This window comes from Macaca fascicularis, chromosome 3 (assembly GCF_037993035.2).
Source record: "Macaca fascicularis isolate 582-1 chromosome 3, T2T-MFA8v1.1".
Lineage (NCBI taxonomy): Eukaryota > Metazoa > Chordata > Mammalia > Primates > Cercopithecidae > Macaca > Macaca fascicularis.
This window is the reverse complement of record NC_088377.1, coordinates 196,061,332-196,082,425: the sequence shown is the minus strand read 5'-3', so window position 1 is coordinate 196,082,425 and position 21,094 is coordinate 196,061,332. Positions and strand designations below refer to the sequence as shown.

General features: G+C 46.0%; 1 protein-coding gene across 7 annotated transcripts in view; it reads right to left on the bottom strand.

The window, feature by feature from the left end:
* Positions 1 to 21,094, bottom strand: part of DPP6 (dipeptidyl peptidase like 6) — a 1,022,456-nt gene that overhangs the window by 97,615 nt on the left and 903,747 nt on the right. For all 7 annotated transcript variants that reach the window (XM_005551244.4, XM_074036440.1, XM_045387368.2 and 4 more), the window contains exons 11-12: positions 3,416 to 3,539; positions 1,728 to 1,766 (exon numbers count right to left, since the gene is read on the bottom strand). In XM_005551244.4, the coding sequence (XP_005551301.3) occupies positions 1,728 to 1,766; positions 3,416 to 3,539 (163 nt within the window). The remainder of the gene's footprint in view (positions 1 to 1,727; positions 1,767 to 3,415; positions 3,540 to 21,094) is intronic.

The following is a 21,094-nucleotide window of genomic DNA, read 5'->3' as shown; positions in this document are numbered from 1 at the left end:
CCACTGATCAGCTTTCTGTTTCTATGAGTGTATTTATTCTGGATATTTTATATAGATGGAATTGCACAATAAGGTAGCCTTTTGTGTCTGTTATTAGATGTGCTATTCACAATAGCCAAAAGGTAGACACAACCCAAATGTCCATCAACAGACAAACAAACCGGTATATACTGGAATACTATTTCAGTTCTTCTTATGGCTGAATAATATTCCAGTATATGTATTACATTGTATATATGTATATATACATATAACACACACATATATATGTATAATATTCCAGGATATATACTACATACATATTCTGGAATATTATTCAGCCATAAGAAGGAATAAAATTCTGACACACACCACAACGTGGGCTCAGTGATAGTAGCCGACTTATTTTTTGAAATCCACAGCCTATCATGGTGCCTGGTAAGATCCATAAATATTGGTTGAACACGTGATATATAGATAATGGAGTTTACAAAATGATCCTTTCATTATAATCTCTCTGACAATTTGTCTGATGTGAGATGAACATCATAATACTATTTTTGATATGCATGCTTATATATTTGGTTCCGTTGGCATTCAAGAAATTTCCAGCATGCTAATGTTTGAGGGTTCCCTAAGTCTTCCCTCTTCCCGATATCTTCTTGGCTTGAACTTGACACCCAAATTGGGACATGCAAAATGAAAGTGGCCATGTGGAGCCATTCCTCTTGTGAATAAGATTGGAACAGAGCAGAAACAGGATACATTTTGGAGTAGCCCGTCCATTGATGAGGCTCTGACTTCTGAGATATTTATATTCCTGACTCCATAGGCAGAAGCAGTAGCCCAGCAGCTACAGTGCTGGAATGTTCTTGGAGAGCCATGACGATAGTTTTGTCCAGCTTCAGTTATTTTCCATAAATAGAATATACCATATCCAGGAAGAAGCATACCTGTGTCTCTACCATAATTCATGAGACTCAAGTCTGGTTTGACTTTCCCCACAGTCTTTAAGACAACTTTCATCCCCTTAGGAAGGATAAGGAGACAGGAAGCTTCCAAAGCTTTTTCACCTGTTCTTCTTAGTGTCAGAGTGTGGAATGAGACAAAAAGGCTTGAAGAAAGAAAATACGGATACTTTTTGTGCTAGTTTAATTTAGAAAAATTGTCTCAAAATGATTTGCTTAGGCTTCTCCTGATCTCTTTTGGTCTCAAGTTCTTAGAGTCTGTTTTAATGTGTGTTCCTTTATCCGAGTTAGGGATGAAGACTCCCCGGGGAGGGTTTGCAGTTATGTCCCTGAGGACGGGCCTTATAGAATCACAGAGGAGGTGACTCCAAATGAGACGCCAACAAAACCACCCCTGGCAATAAACAGGGATATCCACCACTTTTCCACCCTTTCACTACAGTAGATTATGTCAAGCCACCTTTGATGGACTCTTCATTTTCAATTTACCAAGGTGCTGGCATCCAACTGCAAGCTGAGGTCTCACCAAACATTGCATGCTCTGAGGAGCTGTGATTTTCACACGGCCCTCCTTAGAACTCAGATTCTCTGGGAGCTCTCTGGGCTGCCCTGGAGAACGGGAGGCACTGTGAGCAGAGCCAGCACACCGTCTGTTTCTGCCTGGGGAGCCCCGTGTGATTTACTCTGAGAAGCCATTCTATGGTTGTCGAAGCTCTGAGAGCCAGCCCTGGGGTGGATCGGGTGGAGGTGATGGTGGGGACCCGCATGTGCAGTAGTTACCTGTCTGTGGAGCCAGGCCTCACTTTCATCCTCGTGTTTCTGAAAAGAAATAAGAGCATTAGACAAGAGGGTTTTTTTTCCCCCCATGTATTGTGTCTGCAACCAACAGTGCAGAAAACAATTTGGCTTCACCTACACGGTTGCTGCACAAGCATCGCACGGCTGCCATGGCAGCTCCGGGAGGAGGCAATCCCAAGCTCTCCTGTTTGTCTCGTGTGTGGCTCAGAGCCGAACACAAGTGTCCTCGAATGAGAAAATGCCACTATCCCTAGCAACACAAACGCGTGGTGGGAAAGAACCCTCTGGAAGAAGATGGCGCCTGTACCAGGGGGCGGTCATCACTGGCCGGGCATGTATCCATCTAACAGTGAACCTCAGGCTACACTGAGTCAGAATGTGTGGACATTGTGTCCAGATCCCATTCTGGAACAGTGAGTAACACTCCTGGTGGACCAGAAACCCTTTCAAAGGGGCTAAAGCATATAGGAAAAGTAGGTCTCACAGTGGTCTGTGGAAAGGTGCAAACAAAAGAAAAACAAAACCCCAGACACCAAACTCAAGCTGTGCAGCACACATATGTCATCCGGAGGCGCCGTGGGCCTGGTGCTTGCGCAGACTGGACCTCTGGGCCCCTGGAGCAGGCCTCTGTCATGGGTTATAGCAGGAAGCAGAATCTGCCGCTGACACTCAAGGCTCAGGGGCATGGAGAAGTTGTAGATTACAAGCCATTTTTAGCTGCCTGCTTTGTGTCCTCTCATTCCTTCCTTCCCCTCAAGCAAGCTCATCAGAATAGCCTGGAATCCGCCCCAGCTTAGATAAAAGGTCACGCAAGACTGACCACCTTAGAAAGGCATCACAGTGCTTAGGATCACAGTGACAGCTGCTGCGTTAGGAGCATCTCGAGAAAACATGCCTGCAAGCCTTGGCCCCCCTCAGCTGGGAGATAGAAACTTAAGATCAAAAAGGACTTTCTGAAAGATCTGCCTGAATGTATTAATCGATTTTATTTGATTTTTACAAAACCCGCCACAAGGGGACTTGCTTCTGGGGGCCCTGATGGAGCAGTGTGGGGTGGGGAGGTCCCATCCCATGGGGTGGAGGGTGAGCACAGTGGGCCACCTGCCTGCTCCACCCGGGCGGCCTCTCTTAGACTTGATTTTTCCTTTGTTTACTCTTTGAGCGTTTTAATTTTCTTTCCCCTACGTTTACCTCCTCTCATTACACATTGAATCAGCCTGAGGCTCCTAGAAACATGGCTGGCCCCACCAGGACCTGCGGAGGGACGCACGCCTGGAGCCCGCTGGGGGAGGCTGTCGGCGGGGTCTGGGGAAAGGCAGGGCCCCTCCTCTCCGAGCATCAGCTGCAACGAGGACGCTCACTTAGGTGACAGCGGTGAGCGCGGATAAAGGGAGCGACACTCAGTGAACTGCGGATGGCGTCCAGGTGCCAGGCACGGGGTGACTCTGGCAATTCACGGAGGGGTTCGGCCGGGTCTGCGGCAGCGCCTGCATCAGCCACGAGGTGGCAGCCGCGCCGGAGCCGGGACGGTGCCGCAGGCTCCCCGCAGCAGCTCGGCGGCCGGTCCCCACGTCCCAGGCCCGAGGGCTGAGACGACTCTGGCGCCACCTCGGGCGCGTCTGGCCATTGGTTCTTCACCCGTTTCCCCCCCACCCTCACAGTCCCCGTACCTTTGTGCAGACCCCCGTGGTGGCGTCGCAGAGGGTGAGGATGGACACGTTCTGCGCCCGGTTCAGCCAGGTCACGGCGACCTTGGTGCTGGTGGCCCACTTCACCATGGTGATGTAGTACTCCCTGGAAACGCCAAACACAGCATGAGTAGCTTGGCAGGACCCCCGCGCGACGGAAGCCAGGGGACCGCCGACCCCAGCCCTGGACACGGGAGCCGGGGGCCGGAGCGAGCGGTGACACAGCCAGCCTGGAGCTTCTGAAATCCGGTTTATCAAGAATCTGCACGGACGCGGGACTCGGAGGGGCCGCCCAGGCACTACCTCGTGCTAAATAAACCCAAAGGCTTTTCTTTCTATTTATATTGCCTTTATGGATTTTCCCCTAATTCTTGTTGATATAATTGTATTATTTAAAATGTATTTAATACTAATAAAGCTCCAAAAGTAAAAGCAATTAACAAAAAGTGGAAAGATCAATGAAACAAAGTAGGTGGGCCAGTAACAGATCCACACAGATGTATTCAGTGCAAGTTTGACAAAGTAAATACAATGACAAGGCATTCTAAAAAGAAAATGAAAGATTCCTCAACGAATAATATTGAACATACTGGAGAAATGTATGATAAAGCACTAAAATAAATGCTTATCACAAATTATACATAAAAATGCAGAATATTTCAAATAGGGTTAAATGAGCCAAATGTCCCAAGCTGTAGTTGCAGTGTATATTAGATCTTTAGAAAAGGTAAAATCATTCCCATTGGCTATAAGTGAGTTACAGAATTCTCATTATTTAACATTTTAAATATCAGGAAACATTTGATTTACTATTTGCTTTGTTGTTGCTCTTGTTTTTTCTTTATCTTACTGAAATGTATGGAATAAAGCGTTTGTAAATGGAAAAAAATAAAGAAATAAACCCAAAGGCACTGGGAGCTGCCTGTCACTGTGTGTGGCTGCCCTGGGGGTGAGGGGCATGGGGGCTGCTCCGTGGGTTTTGAGGTCACATCTCTCCAGCCGATGCCTTGACTTTCACACCGCAGTACCAGACAAACGCACAACTAATCACCTGATCGGGACAGCGAGGGGTCCGGGGAGGCAGGACAGAGAAAGAACCTGAAAAGGGCTGGCGGGAGGCCCCAAAGAGTGACACAGGGTGAAAAGCATCCCTGCCTGGGCTGTTGAAGGCTCCATTCTCTAATTCCTCCTCCTTAAAGATAAAATACCCAGGGACACTCTCTAGCTAATTAGGGAAATTGGTTCATGGCTCTGGGCTTCAGGCAAACTTGGTTTGATATCTTAAGGGTCATGCGCCTGATTCTGCCCAAACCTGAAACTTCACAGGCTCTGTGCCGCTCTCTACTTAGCCCAAGGGGTACTGGGGCTTCTGGGAATTCATCCAGTCACGCAGAACCCTCCAAAAACCAGATTAAAAAAATACAATTTTACATTTAAGAGGAAGAAGAAAGTGTTCAGAAAATTAATGTCCCAAAAAGACTATTCCCAGGTGAATCCCAGAATGTTCTAGAAGCCAGCTAATACGCGTTCAATCACTCACCCCTTCTCTATCTATAATGAGATCTACTGTTCAGAATGATTACTTTGTGGTCTTACAAGATCTTTTATCACTAAAGAGAGCAGTACATTCACTAGACAATTCCTGGCGAGTGGGAGAGGGACCTCACTACACTTAATAATTATTTTAACATAAAGGACTAAGTAGCCAGGTGCCTTGGCCGGAGCCTCAGTTAACCAGGAGATTCCAGTGCTGCATCTCCCCCATTTCCCACACCTACTTGTTAATCAAGGTTCTTAATAACTTGACCTAAATCAGGACCATGTGGCAAACAAGAGGAACAGTGGCAAGCCGGTGAGGGCCTGAGACAGGGGGCCGCTGGTGCATGGCCTGGAAGGGAGGTCTGCAGCTGCCCACTGTGGTCTTGGGGAGTCCCTGAGGACTGGGGTGGTGAGGAGGCACACAACCCAAGAACGCAAGAGGGGCGCTCAGCTGTTATCCAGCTGTCAGGCCTTTCAACCTGCTCCGTTTCTGTGATGCCCAAAACATGGTTGTTTTTCTTTGCACAATCTGCGCCCCACACTGGCCTGCCCTAGAGCCTGGCCTGCCCTAGGGCCTGGCCTGCATGTCCACGGGGGCCATGCCCTCCCCCTGCTCTCCATCCTGGCTCTGGCACTGAAAGGTGGCACATCCTGCCAGCAACATTCACCAAAGGTCCTGCTTTGTTGTTTCACGGCCCAAAGGTGGGGACAGGTATGTATAATGATGAGATTTGGTCATTATTTATAATCATAAGAAAAAAATGTATTTCACTTTTGTCCTTAAATATAACTCAAGGTCTGTGCCTAGCTCTTGCTTCATATGGAACACTTTTATTTTTTAATGATGTTTTAACTGGACTTTGAGTCCACACTGGAGGATGCTGAAGAGAAGCCGTGGGGACGGACGTGTGCAAGAGCCACATGGGGACTGTGGTTGCAGATTCCACGTCCACACTGGGGGCAGTGGTGAAGCCACAGGGAACCCTGCACTTACTCCCTCAGCAAACACATTTCGTCTGCATGCAATTAAGAAAGAAAAAGTAAGGTCTCCTGGAATGACTATTTCTTCCCCTTATGTCCTTCATACTAATTAGGAAGAATGCTGCTTTTATTCTCAACTGTTGGAAACATTCATTCATCCTATGCCTCTTTCTGCTTTTTATAGTGTTCTTTTGTACAAATAATCTTCATCTAGGCCAAATATGACTACACACTATTCTCAGTTTTTCTATTTCTTAATTTGGAAGTGAAATGTTATAAATGAAAAGGAGATGGATGCAAGCCTTCTCTTGATGCCTCTGGAGCAAATCATGCTGGAAATGTCACTAGGCTGAGTACGACTGGATGGAGCCAGGGGGCTGGGGTGTGCAGCATCAACAGCAGTGAGATGGCCCACGGAGCCATGGTACTGTTCCTGCTTAAAGTTCTTGGCCACAAAACGTGGACACACAGTGACAAGCCTGCTTCATGGCTTTAGAAGGAGGCAAGGATGTGTTACTCTGGTGTGGTTTGTTATTTTCTAGAAGTAGCAACCACACTGTTTCTTTACTGAGAGCCTGATATGGTTTGGCCATGCTCCCACCCAAATCTCACCTTGAATTGTAATAATCCCCATATGTCAAGGGCGGGGCCAGGTGGAGAAAATTGAATAATGGGCGTGGTTTCCCCCATGCTGTTCCCATGGTAGGGAGTAAGTTCTCATGAGATCTGATTGTTTAATAAACAGCACTCTCCCTGCACATGCTCTCTTGCCTGCTGCCATGTGAGATACCCCTTTGCTCTTCCTTTGTCTTCCACCATGATTGTGAGGCCTCCCAGCCATGTGGAACTGAGTCCATGAAACCTCTTTTCTTTCTAAATTACCCAGTCTCAGGTATGTCTTTATTTTATTTATTTATTTATTTATTTATTTATTTATTTATTTATTTTTTTTTTATTTTTTGAGACAGAGTCTCACTTTATTCCCCAGGCTGGAGTGCAGTGGCACAATCTTGGCTCACTGCAACCTGTACCTCCTGGGTTCAAGCAATTCTCATGCCTCAGCCTCCCAAGTAGTTGGGATTACAGATCCCACCATGCCTAGCTAATTTTTGTGTTTTTAGTAGAGATGGGGTTTCACCATGTTGGCCAGGCTGGTCTCAAATTCCTGACCTCAAGTAATCTGCTAGCCTTGGCCTCCCAAAGTGCTGGGACTACAGGTGCCCGGCCTTGAGTATGTGTTTATTAGCAGTGTGAGAACTGACTAATACAGAGTCCCAAGTAAAATGTCCAGTTACATAAAGCGAGTGCCAGATCATCTCTTTCTTCCCTCCTTTCCTCTCCTCCCTCCCTCCCTCCTTCCTTCCCTCTCCTTCCTCCCTCCCTCCTTCCTTCCCTCTCCTTCCCTCCCTCCCTCCCTTCTTTCCTTCCTTCTCTTAGTTTGTAATATGAGACTGTTTTACTGAGGAGAAATATAATTGTACTAAAAATTAGGACAGTTAAATGTGGACCCACTCTGCCTCGTGGATCATCCGTGGGTCGAGGGGCAAAATGTGGCTCACCTCAGAGGCCTGAGAAAGCCTTGGTTCTACAACTAATTTTATATGGTGCTTCAACCCTCAGTTTCTTCATTTGTGTAATATGAATTTTTAAAGCCTGGTGGGGCCCTTAGAGATGTTATGGTGATGAAATACAATGTGAAATATTTTTAAAAACCCAAAACAATAAACACTATTTAGGGAATTTATAAAGATTATATAATAAGATTTCTTTTTACATACATGCATCCATACGGGCTCCACCTCTACATAAGGAAGCCATGATTCTCACGTTTTGGGCAGTTCTGTGCCTCTTCTAATCCTGTTGCCATTTATCAGTAAGCTTTTGGGCCCCTTCTGCTGACCTGCCCTGAGAGCTTGATGCTGCCTCATGACCCGCATAGCAGCATCTCATCTCTAGTAAACATTTCCCAAGTCCATGAGTTGTATCCATGACTACGCCTGGTGCCAAATACATTTTATTTTTTATGTTTTTTAGATGGAGTCTCGCTCTGTTGCCCAGGCTGGAGTGCAGTGGCACGATCTCAGCCCACTGCAACCTCCGCCTCCCGGGTTCAAGCGATTCTCATGCCTCAGTCTCCCAAATAGCTGGGATTACAGGCGCCCACAAACACACCCAGCTAATTTTTGTATTTTTAGTAGAGATGGGGTTTCACCATGTTACCAGGCTGGTCTTGATCTCCTGACTTCAAGTGATCCACCCACCTCGGCCTCCCAAAGTGCTGGGATTACAGGCATGAGCCACTGCACCCGGCCCCAAATACATTTTAGTTATTTTCTAAAAATCAAGTCGGTGTACAAGGGTGAAGCATCACCACCAACAGGGCAATCTGGAAGGTGTTCTAGCAGCTTTCTGGGGACAAGGTAGGCACCTCGCGAGGAAGTGACGCTTTGGAAAAAAGGACATTCTTCTGCTCTGTAAGGTTTGTAGTCACACTTTTGCTGCTGGAAGGGGAAATAAAATATTTACTTGCTCACTGACGCCTCTCCGAAGCAGAAATCCCTAGGTAGAAGAAGTGAAGCTGTCCTCACTCCTAATACATTTTCCACTTTTCAATTTCAAAGCTGTGAGCCCGGACAGCTGCACAGAGAAGAAGTGGAACAGATCTGACTGGACGGCTGATGTCAGGACCAAGGCCGAGCCTCACTGCACGGCTGGCGTCAGGGCCAAGGCCGAGCCTCACTGCACGGCTGGGGTCGGGGCCAAGGCCGAGCCTCACCGCACGGCTGGGGTCGGGGCCAAGACCGAGCTTCACCGCACGGCTGGGGTCGGGGCCAAGGCCGAGCCTCACCGCACGGCTGGGGTCGGGGCCAAGACCGAGCTTCACTGCACGGCTGGCGTCGGGGCCAAGGCCGAGCCTCACCGCACGGCTGGGGTCAGGACCAAGGCTGAGCCTCACCGCACGGCTGGGGTCAGGGCCAAGACCGAGCTTCACTGCACGGCTGGCGTCGGGGCCAAGGCCGAGCCTCACTGCAGGGCTGGTCTCAGGACCAAGGCTGAGCCTCACCGCACGGCTGGGGTCAGGGCCAAGACCGAGCTTCACTGCACGGCTGGCGTCGGGGCCAAGGCCGAGCCTCACTGCAGGGCTGGTCTCAGGACCAAGGCCGAGCCTCACCGCACGGCTGGGGTCGGGGCCAAGGCCGAGCCTCACTGCAGGGCTGGTCTCAGGACCAAGGCCGAGCCTCACCACACGGCTGGGGTCGGGGCCAAGGCCGAGCCTCACTGCAGGGCTGGTCTCAGGACCAAGGCTGAGCCTCACTGCACGGCTGGGGTTAGGGCCAAGGCTGAGCCTCACGTCAGACGTTCTGATTCCTTATGAGGAGTGTCTGCCTGGGTGTCACAAACAGCACAACACATACCACAGGGAGTGTGGACTCTTCAGACAGAGATCTTCAGCAGGCAGTGGGGCCTGGCCAGCAGAGGGAGACAACCTTTACTGACTTTGTGTTATCGTGTCTAAAAAGACACACAGAAATGATGAAAAGTCACAGTGCCATTAGAAATGAATGTTGAAAATCTCTAACTGCAACACAGATGGCACTGGTGAAACCAGGCAAGGTCTGGCCCAGTTTCTTCCCTGTAGGGAACAGGACAGCCCCAGCCATGAGAATGCAGAAGGAAAAGGTTTTTCTCTTCCCCACTGTATTCTTCTTCCCTCAGAAAAGCTGGGTTTATTCCAGCCACAAATTTGGAAAGCCAAACTTTTGCTAAATGGGTGTTAAGGAATATTGTAATTTTTCATATGTACTAATTTACTTAGAATGTCAAAGAAAAATCCTTGGTCCTGATGCCAGCCGGGCAGTGAGGCTCGGCCTTGGTCCTGATGCCAGCCATCCAGTCAGATCTGTTCCACTTCTTCTCTGTGCAGCTGTCCGGGCTCACAGCTTTGAAATTAAGAAAAGTGGAAAATGTATTAGGAGTGAGGACAGCTTCACTTCTTCTACCTAGGGATTTCTGCTTCGGAGAGGCAGAATTTTTCTTTGTCAGAAAAAAAAATGTCAACTCAGCCCAGACGATCCATGCCAGATGCATATGGGTTAGACTGTCTTCCAGATTTACACCAGAGAAGAGCTCAGTAGCACCTAGAAAGTCAGAGCACAGAGTCAAAGGTGACTCTCACCCTTCGTCTGTGGCCAGGTATCAGGTGTGGGAGGCGTTCTCCTTCCTGGGGTGCGGAACTGTGAGGGTCAAATGGTGCAGAATAAAGAAAAGGGAAGTCACACTAAAAATAAAGAGAACAGAATTCTGAAAATCCAAGAGGAGATCAAAAAGTGAGATGAGGGGGCTGCAAGGAAACTAAAACTAAAATGAGAAAAATCTGGGTCAGGAAAATTGAGGAAAATGTGGGAGGCTCTCCTAGAATGCAGAGGAAGGTGACACGGAGGCATAAGGAAGAAGATGGGCCTTTCTACCGGCTGAGAAGAGCAGTTGCTTCTACAGAGAAACCAGAGCGGCTAGAGACACGATAACCAAAGACAAAGAGGATGAGACTTCCGTGTGGGAAAAAAGACCCGAATGTGAAGACTAAAGGGATTTCCCACATTCCAGGGAAAATAATGAAACATCTAAATATGTTGTGCTAGAACCTCCGAGTTTTAGGAAAACAGAAATTCCACAATAATCTAGTAATAAGGAAATAAGTTTTGATAAAGCATCAAAATTCAGGCTAATCTGAGGCTTCTCCTCCTTTCTGTCTATTGCTAATACTTAATGTTTAATATTTCAATGTGTTTTATAACAACAAATATATTTTTGTATTAAAGTGTATCTTCTACTTTTTTTTTTTTTTTTTTTTTTGAGGCAGAGTCTCACTCTATCACCCAGGCTAGAGCGCAGTGGCACGATCTCAGCTCACTGCAACCTCCGCTTCCTGGGTTCAAGTGATTCTCCTGCCTCAGTCTCCCGAGTAGCTGAGATTACAGGCATGCGCCACCACGCCTGGCTTATTTTTGTATTTTTAGTAGAGATGGGGTTTTGCCTTGTTGGCCAGGTGGGCCTCAAACTCCTGACTTCAACTGATCCTCCAGCCTCGGCCTCCCAAAGTGCTGGGATTACAGGTGTGAGCCACTGTGCCTGGCCTTATCTTTTACTTGAATATATTCTACACTGACTTAGGAAGGTAACTCAAAATTAATGGCTCAAAATTAGAAACTCAACATGTAAAAAAAAAGTAATCTCTAAAATCAGTTCATCCAAGCTAGTTCTAAACTACTATCAATTTGATTATAAATTCAAATTAAGTGATAAAAATAATATAAAGAAATACTGGGCAAATAGTTTGTAGAATCATAAGCATTTAGTAAATTGCAAAAAGAAGGCTAAAAACAAAAGGTGGCAGAATTACACATGATGAAATAAAAGGATATTATTTAGGAAAAAGGAATAGAAACACTTACGTTTCTGGAATAAGAGAAAAGACATGGTAAAGTTTTTAAAACGGTGATCAGTTTGGAAAGAATTGAATTTATTATATTTAAGCTTCATAACAGCAGAGACCATACTCACCTTATTCATTTCTATATTTTTAGCACCATAGATAGGGCTTCACACATGGTAAATACTTAATATTGGTTAAAGAAATGAATTTAATTTTAATAGTGAACCAATGAATTTCTTTTCAGTAGAGCATCAAATAAAATAATTCTGAAGTTTGCATATAAGAAGAAATGGATAGGTGGTTTTAAAAAGGAAGCATAGGGAAAGGAGATTTATTTTTATTTATTTATTTATTTTTATTTTTATTTTTATTTTTTTCTTTTCTTTTCAGTAGAGACAGGGTTTCACCGGGTTAGCCAGGATAGTCTCGATCTCCTGAGATTTATTTTTAAAAGTTGCTAATAATAAGCAAATTTCTGGAACCACCTGACATCTGACTGATGCAACCATCAGTAGTGGACGGGCATCCTTAATGCACACTGGTTTGTATGATACTTTTATACTTTATAAAGATGTCACTCCAAATCAGTAGGGAAAGGAAGACTTCCACGATCGATGGTGTTGAGAAAATTGCTTAATCATTTTTTAAAAACCCAAATAAATGAAGGATAAATATATATTTCCAGAAAAGAAATCTCAAAGGATAATTTATCAGATTTCTCACAGTAGTTACCTATGGGTAGTGTGATGTGCAATGACAAGGGATTATTATTTTTTATACTGTGTAGGTTACTTTTTAAACAAGAAGATGGTTATTAAGAAAACACTGGAAGTCTCCAATTTAAGTTAGTAGATGTATCGCGTTAGTTTGCTTTCCCTCCAGAAACCTAATTGCAATGATAATAAAGAAATAAAATATATCTACAATAATAAAGACAACAGGGGAGGGCTGAGAGATTTCATGTTTCTGGAAGACAGAAAGTAGATAGAATGGTCATGAGGGATGAGTCAGGCTGGAGGGCATAGCAACCTGGACACCTGCAGAGCTCGAACCTCAGAGAGATTTGTGGGGAGTCAGAGCTCCAGGCAAAGCATCGTATGAGACTCAGAAATGCAGTTCAAACAGAAGGAACAACTGAAAGTCTGTGGATGAAATGGTGATAAATGAAAAGAAAACACATACATAGATATATTATTTCAAAATTCAAAAAGCTTTTGGAAAGAGAAAAGGTGATTTGCAGAGGAGCAAGTATCAGATTGTATTAGTTTATTCTCATGCTGTTATAAAGAACAGCCTGGGACTGGGTAATTTATAAAGGAAAGAGGTTTAATTCACTCATAGTTCTGCAGGGTTGGAGAAGCCTCAGGAAACTTACAATGATGGTGGAAGAGAAAGCAAATCTGTCCTTCTTCCTATGGTGGCAGGGAGAAGAGGCCAGAAAAGGGGAAAAAGCCCCTTATAAAACCATCGGATCACATGAGAACTCATTCACTATCAAGAGAACAGCATGGGGGTAACTGCCCCCATGATTCAATTACCTCCCACAAGGTCCCTCCCACAACACTTGGAGGTTATGGGAACTACAATTCAAGATGAGATTTGGGTGGGGACATAGCCAAACCATATCACAGACCAACATCAGGTTTATCTTTAGCATCTCAAAATGCTGGAAGCAATGGACCTATACCCCCTAGCTTTGACGAATAAAGAGTTAATAAAAACACTACAATTCTACATACAGCTAAAATTTTAAACGTGCGAAAAAAGAGACAGTTTTAGGTATTCAAGAATTCAGAAAATTTACTTCCCTCACTCCTTTCTTAGTAGATCATCCGGAGAATGCACTCCAGACAAAAGAGGGAGTAAATCACGTGATCTATGAGATCTAGAACACAGTTGCCCCAACATGAGGGAGTAATGTGGGGAGGTCCCAGGATGGCCTTAGTGTAGAGGTTGGAAAGAGTAGTCCAGACAATACCAGGGCTATGCAGGGCACTCAGAGACACAGATTTGGGGAAAAGGGCAATGCAACAGAATAACTGAAAGAATTTGAAAAAAGGAGAGAGAGGAGGTAAGACAATTAAATATTTCAGGTAAAAAACAAAAGCAATTTAAAACTCCAGGAAAACAAAAAGTGAAATAAAAAGAATTGCAATCACAGGGCATTCCTCAGCTCTATCATGAAAGATAATCACTTACTTATGACAAAGTAAATGCTATTTATTGATTTTAATCTTTTAGAATCAACCTATGGAAAAGTAAGGAAGGTTTAGTTATGATTACAGGACAGAGTGTAAATGCCATCAGCCTCAATGATGCAAAAGTAAAAACAAAGATGCAGAAGTTGCTGTGTGGTAGGGACAGGAAAGGGACTGGTAGGAAAGGGAGGGAGACTAATCTCAGTTTACAAATTGGGGAGCTAAGAGTTCCTCTCTGTAGTTAATGTAACATGAAAAAACTTGTAATATTATTTAAGTGTAAAAAGGTAACTGACATAGAGAATAAAATCCACATATAAATGGAAGAGGTAGAATAGGTAGGAAAGTAAGAGTTCTGAATTCTTGTCTGCCATAAGAAGACAATAAATGAGACAAAAATTCATTTAAAAACAGAGAAATGTGCATATTGCTTAGTGATTTACCATATATGATGGTATATATCAGGAGAAAGTGTAAAAAGAGCGAAAAGTTATCTTCATCTGGGGGTGGAATGGGTTACAAGGAGAGGGAAGAGACTGTTGTTTTTCAATATAGACTCTTCCGTATTATTTTATTTTTAAGCACTAATATGCAATACTTTGATAAAAAAGAAAAGCAAAGTTAAAACTAAAAAAACTTAACAACAACAATGAATAAACCCATGGTGCCATGGAGACATATTTCAGTGCCTCTGAATGAGGCTGAACCTATTGGCTAGCTCTCACTGGTACAGGGTGGAGATGTCCTTCCCCACACACCTGATCACAGCTGCTCTAGATGCTTCCAGTCAGAACAAGTTCATAAGAATGAGATTTTTTTTTTCAAGCTCCTCAGGAAATAAATTTAATTCAAAGAAAAGAAGGCAGGAAAGGGCACAGAAGCAGCAGGATATTTAATTAATAATGCCCACCCATTCATCTGATAAGGGGATGGAAATGATTAAGTCTTCATGAAGGTGGCAAGATCAGATTAGACTGGTGTATGGACTGAGGTAGGGAACTGGTGATAGGACACAGAGAATCTGCTGCAGACCTGCAGACCTGCAGACCTGAGAGTTTGCTCTTTTTGTTCAGGGAGCCTGGATGGAGCTCTCCAGAGTCACCCCTGCCTGACTGTGACGGGCATGGTGGTGGCTGACCCCATGAACTTGGGACAGGTAAGGGTCTCACGTATATTCTCAACAGAGACCAAGACCTGAGTTGGCTTTCTCACCAAGCGAAAACCAGACAGCCCTCTAACTAGAATCTACATCAGCACACTGAGTGTTCATTTTTTTTCTGTCCTTTTGAAAAAAAATGAAGGAACAAGTACGTTGCTTTGATTTAACAGTGAAGTGTTTCTCAGAAAACTGCTTGAGTGTTAAAGGCTCTGGTGTGCTAAGCTGTCTGTGGGCTTTGCTTGGAGAAGCTTCTGTGACTTCTGAATTTTATAGAAGGGTAGGGGCTTGGTAAGGTTTTCCTCAGGCAAGTGTCCCCACAGCTGGGGACGAGGTCTGGCTCACTCTTGTCCTAGGCCTCTCTCCTTATGAAGGCCTCTTGTCCCAGGAGAACGGTGTGTTCACAGTGCAAGTTGTAGCTCAATTCCCTCCCCAGAGGCTGCTGTCGGAGCTTGGATATGCACTGTTCGTGCCATGCAGCAGGTTCCATGTTGGGCATGAGGCTCACAGGCAATGAAACACACAGGGCCCCTTGCAGCAACCTTCTCCAAGCAGGAAAGTCCCAGTGGCTCAAGCTGGAGCCAAAAACTCCCCTTTCCTTGTGCAGTTCCCCAGGTGTCTTTGCCCCTATAGAAAATGATGAAAATAAGGCAGAGAAGAGCCGTCTCCGACCCAAAAGTCTCCAAGAAAGCCATGTTTGTCAGCCTGTCCTGTGCCCTTTTCCAGCCCTTCTCATTCCTGCTGCCTCCCTCCCATGGTCCAGGCCTTACAATTCTTCCTCATAGTTCTGGGTTGACCAGGCAGGGAGTTCCTTGAGACAAACAGCAAGAAGAAGGAAGGGCTTCTACTCATGTGTGTTCTGTCCCAAGACGTGGGACCTGCAGACGCCTGTCACATTCCCATGCCCCGAGTAAGACTGTCTGTCGAGGGGACAAAGGGAAGCACTGATCAGAGGGAGACTCTGGAGGAACGTTCTAATGCCAGAACACTCAATGTCAACAGAGGGCACAGTCATGAGAACAGGTCCGACGGCTGGGAGGCATCGATGCCTCACAAAGGGAAGTGGAGGGAGAACAGACTCCTGTGCTGCGGGAATGGCTGCCCGCTGCTGAGGGGGCCGCAATAGTGCCACACCCCACTGGCCCATGCCGCTCCCTGTAAACCTATTGGTGTCTGCATGGGTGACACATCCCATGTCGTACATGGACATCATCGGCACCACCATGACTGTTCTCAGAAGGCACTGCTGCCTGGAAGGAAGCATGGGCAGAGACGAGAGAAGACCCTGCCCCTGTCCTGTGTGAGCTGTCCTGATTTCGCTGTAATCACAGGCAGTGTTGTCACCCTCGTCCAGGGAGGTCAGGCCACCCAGAGAGAGCAGGACAGCTACGAGGATGCGAGGCCTTTGTGGCAAAGTCAGGCAAAGTCCATGCCACTAGGGGAAGAAGCAGGTGGTAGAAATAGTCTTTACCTCCATCTCTAATGAGGCAAGTCAGGTTCTGATAGTGTGGTTCCTGTACCAGTAGCACCTGGGAAGGTGTTAGGAACCGCATGTCCTAGAACTTTCGGAGTCCGAGGTGGGTGGATTTCCTGAGGTCAGGAATTCGAGACCAGCCTGGCCAGCATGGTGAAACCCCATCGCTATTAAAAATGTAAAAATTAGCCTGGCGTGGTGGCAGTTGCCTGTAATCCCAGCTACTTGGGAGGCTGAGGCAGGAGAATTGCTTGAACCCGGGAGGCGGAGGTTACAGCAAGCCAAGATCATGCCACTGTACTCCCACCTGGGCGACAGAGCAAGACTCCGACTCAAAAATAAATAAGTAAATAAATAAATAACAAGAAAAAGAAAGGCAAACTCCCAGGCTTCACCCTAGACCCACTGAATCTGAAACTCTGGGGGTGGGGACAAGCAGTTCCTGCCTTAACAAGGCCCCGGGTGATTCCAATGCACGCTCGAGTGGAGAACTACTGACTGGAGATGAGCGATCCCCTGTCTGGCAGTGGGCGACCACAGGAGAATAACTCCAAGCACTATTTAACTATAGATCTCCATTCCCAAATCTGCCCTTACTAAATGTTATTTGAATGGGTAAATGTATTGATAGGCAGGTAAAGTGCTTCAGAATAAAGACAGATTTGGTAGCAGTTAAAGGAGAGGAGAAAATAGGATTTGAAGTGGAATTATTTTTTAACACGAGGCTGGAGCTGGGTGCTGAAAGACGCAATAATCTATCTGATTGTCAAGATGAAGAGAGATATTGAAGCATTTTGATAATCACAGAAAATAGATGGTCATATTTTAATAATCATCAAATTCCATTTTAAAAAGAGCATGATACCAAAATATTAACAGGAAGTGAAGATTCTGGGAAGAAATGCTACCAAATCTCTCTTTATTCTAAAGCACTATATCTGCCTACCAATGCACTGATACATCCAAGCGCATCTGGTCAGGGCTTGGCATGTGGGAGACACGGTTCCAGGTGCTGACAGTGCAGAGATGGGCAAACCACTAACTTCAGCACAGGGTGGGGACTGCCATGGATTATGGAGGGGAGCATGTGCAATGGCACAGCCTGGCTGAGAAAACGTTATTACATTCCATGAATCCCTGGCCAAAGGTGCCTTCAAATCAGAATATAGTGACTCTTCCTGGTGAGAAGCATATGAATTTTTTATTGGCCCATTTGTTTGCCATAAAATATTAATAGAGCATTGTCTCTGTCACAGGGATTAATGTGCTGTGATACTTCTTTGTGTTCCAAATCCTGGAAACTGTTCAGACAGTTGTGTGGCAGTAAAGGGCGAGGGGAACAAAGCCAGTTTATCTCATGAAATAAAGGGCCCACAGTTAACTCTGGTATTTTTAGCAAGGTTTACCCCATGGGTTGAGCAGGGGCACACAAATGTTATGAGAGAGGACATTTTAAAAGATGATGTGCTTTAATAGAGGGCACCCTTGAGCAAACTGAAATGATCCTAAATACCAAGTGCTGCTCTACTAAAGTGTACAGTTCCACATTTGAGTATGCTCTTGGGCAGACGTGCAGTTGCATGAAAACATCTGCAGGCAGAGTGCACTCTACAAAACAGAAAAGTGATGACTTAAGACAAATGACCATTTGATGTCCCTTTCCATAATTTCACCTTCCATGTAGGAGTAGACCATGCTGCCTTTCCCTTCCATCTCAAGGGCTGGCTATAATGCAGGGCCAGCTGTCAGGATGAGGGAGAAGGAAGCGAGAGGGTGTCACAGAGAACACACCTTAGGGACTGTGGCATCCTTTTTCAACAATTTAATACTTTGAACATGAGGAGATCCAGTGAATAGGAGTGGTGGGGGTAAAGCCATGTTGTCCTTTTCCCAGCCATTCATTTTCACACACTCAGCACCCATCTATCTATTTGTCCATCAGTCTGTCTGTCCATCCATCCATCCATCCATCCATCCATCCATCCATCCATCCATCTACTGTTCATTCCTCTCACCCATCCATATATCCATCAACCATTTATCCCTTTACTCATCTATCCACCCATCCACCCATCATCCCTCTATCCATTAATTCATCCAACTATCCATCATCCATCCATCCACCCATCCGTATACTCATCATCCCTCTATTCATCCACCCACCCATCATCCATCCGCGCATCCATCATCCATCTATTCATCCACCCATCCGTTCATTATCCATCGATCCACCCATTCATCTATCTATCCCTCCACCCATCCATCATGCATTTATCCATTCATAATCCATCCCTCCACCCAACCAAGCATCACCCATCCATCTATTCATCACTCACCTACCCATCCATGGACTCGACCTGTCTCTTCAATATTTGCTCATGCCTCAATGCATGTTAACACATTTAAAAACATGATGCTAGGTAAATTTTGCCAAGTCTTATTTACCTGCAGATGCCATGAAATCCATGTACTGAATTTGCTAGCAGTGGTCCATGGCAAGAAACTGCAGATGTCACTTACGCCCTTGGAGTTTACCAGCACTGGCTCACCGGCCCAGTGACTCTGCCTTGGCAAACCTTGTCCAGTGTTTCAGTGTTTTACTGACAATTTCAGATGTCAAGACTGTTTTGCTAGCTGGAAGATATGGCTAACAGAGGTGTTTTATTGATGAGGATGGAGAGGCAGAATCCCATTTTATTTTTCTGATGCCTCCTGCTCGTTGTAAGCCTGCCAAACAGTCAATCATTCCCTGCATTTACAGTGTCTTCAGAACAATCCAGCTGCCCTTTCAAACACAGGCCATGACAATGTAAAACATACTTTCTTCACCAGAAACTTATTATTCTGACAGCTGTGACTCAGATTTCCAGCCTCCTACAGCACTGGATATTTTTATTAATGATCCCATGATCAACAGGAACTTTGTGAATTTCCTTTTCAGCGCATCAGTAAAGATCTGGCATTTCTCTAGTCTGGAGCTTCTCCGTCACCCTAGTCACTGGGAATGGCTTTTCACCCTAATGAATAACAAAGACCCTGCCCTGGTCTGATGCTGTAAACATAAGGCTGTAAACAAAGCTGTCTGCTGGAGCCACTCTCCTTGAACTGGTGCCCCCTAAGATGAATCCATTTGAGTATTTAGGTACCCAGATGATTTCTTTAACACACAAGGTGGAAACAGAGATAGGACTACAGCTGAGGGGAACAGAGCACATTTATGCAATTGTAATTTACACCCAGACCACTTCCAAAAAATTGGAAGGCAAATTCGGATAAAACAATATATCTTCCCAGACAAAAGAGAGATTAGGACAATGTTTAGGTAAGATGGCAGATTCAGGGATGGGGTGGGACGGGCGGTTGGGCTTATCTATAATTTGTGAAATGCTGCTGCTGAGAAGGGCTTCTCTGCCTTGGCCACACTTAGGAATCACCTGAGGATGTCTGAACAACCCCAGCATCCAGATGGGCCACACCCTGAGGGAGGAAAGCAGGAAGAACAGAGGTTTTGCCAGCAAACCCTCCAAACGAGGTTTGTGCCACAAGAAAGTTCAAGCACAAGGGGAAATGCAGTAGGCGCGACAGCTCTTAAACAATACTGAGCAAAGGCTGTGGTGATGGGAGACTCGTGTTCAAGTTCTGGTTCTACTGCTAATTAAAAGTGCAACCACAGGCAAGTCAGGTCATTGTAAATGTGAGAGGTTATTGATATTGTAAATGTGAGGCAGGAGAGCTTGTTTATGATAGGGAAGGAGGCAGAGGAGACCTCAGAAGGGAGAGCAACTGGGACCAAGTGAGGGGTGACAGTGGTGGTGGTGGAAGTAGAAGTGATGATGGTGGTGGTGGTGGAGGCGATGGTGGGGGTGGTGGTGATAGTGGTGGTGGTGGTGGTGGTGGAGGTGGTGGTGGGGGTGGTGGCAGTAGGGGTTGTGGAGATGATGGAGGTGGTGGAGTTGATGGTGGAGCTGGTGGTAGTAGAGGTTGTGGAGATGATGGAGGTGGTGGAGGTGATGGTGGACCTGGTGGTGGTAGAAGTTGTGGAGGTGATGGATGTGGCAGAGGTAGTGGAGGTGATGGTGGGGTGGTGGTGATAGTTGTGGTGGTGCTGGAGGTGATGATGGGTTGGTGGTGATAGTGGTGATGGTGGTGGTGGTGGTGGTGGAGGTGATGGTGGGGGTGGGGGTGGAGGTGGGGGTGGGGTTGGTAGAGGTTGTGGAGGTGATGGAGGTGATGGTGGTAGTGGAGGTGATGGCACGAGTGGTGGTGATAGTGGTGGTGGTTGTGGAGGTGATGGTGGAGCTGGTGGTGGAAGTTGTAGAGGTTGTGGGTGGTGGTGGTGATGGAGCTGGTGGTGAAAGTTGTAGTGTTGGAAGTTGTAAAGGTTGTAGAGCTGGTGGTGGTGGAGGTTGTATAGGTGGTGAAGGTGGTGGTGTTGGAAGTTGTAGAGGTTGTGGGGGTGATAGAGGTGGTGGTGGTGATGGTGATGGAGCTGGTGGTGAAGTTTGTAGTGTTGGAAGTTGTAAATGTTGCGGAGGTGGTGGTGGTGGAGGTTGTATAGGTGGTGAAGGTGGTGGTGTTGGAAGTTGTAGAGGTTGTGGTGGTGATAGAGGTGGTGGTAGTGATGGTGATGGAGCTGGTGGTGAAGGTTGTAGTGTTGGAAGTTGTAAAGGTTGTGGAGCTGGTGGTGGTGGAGGTTGTGTAGGTGGTGAAGGTGATGGTGTTGGAAGTTGTAGAGGTTGTGGGTGGTGGTGGTGATGGAGCTGGTGGTGAAAGTTGTAGTGTTGGAAGTTGTAAAGGTTGTGGAGCTGCTGGAGGTGGAGGTTGTATAGGTGGTGAAGGTGGTGGTGTCGGAAGTTGTAGAGGTTGTGGTGGTGATAGA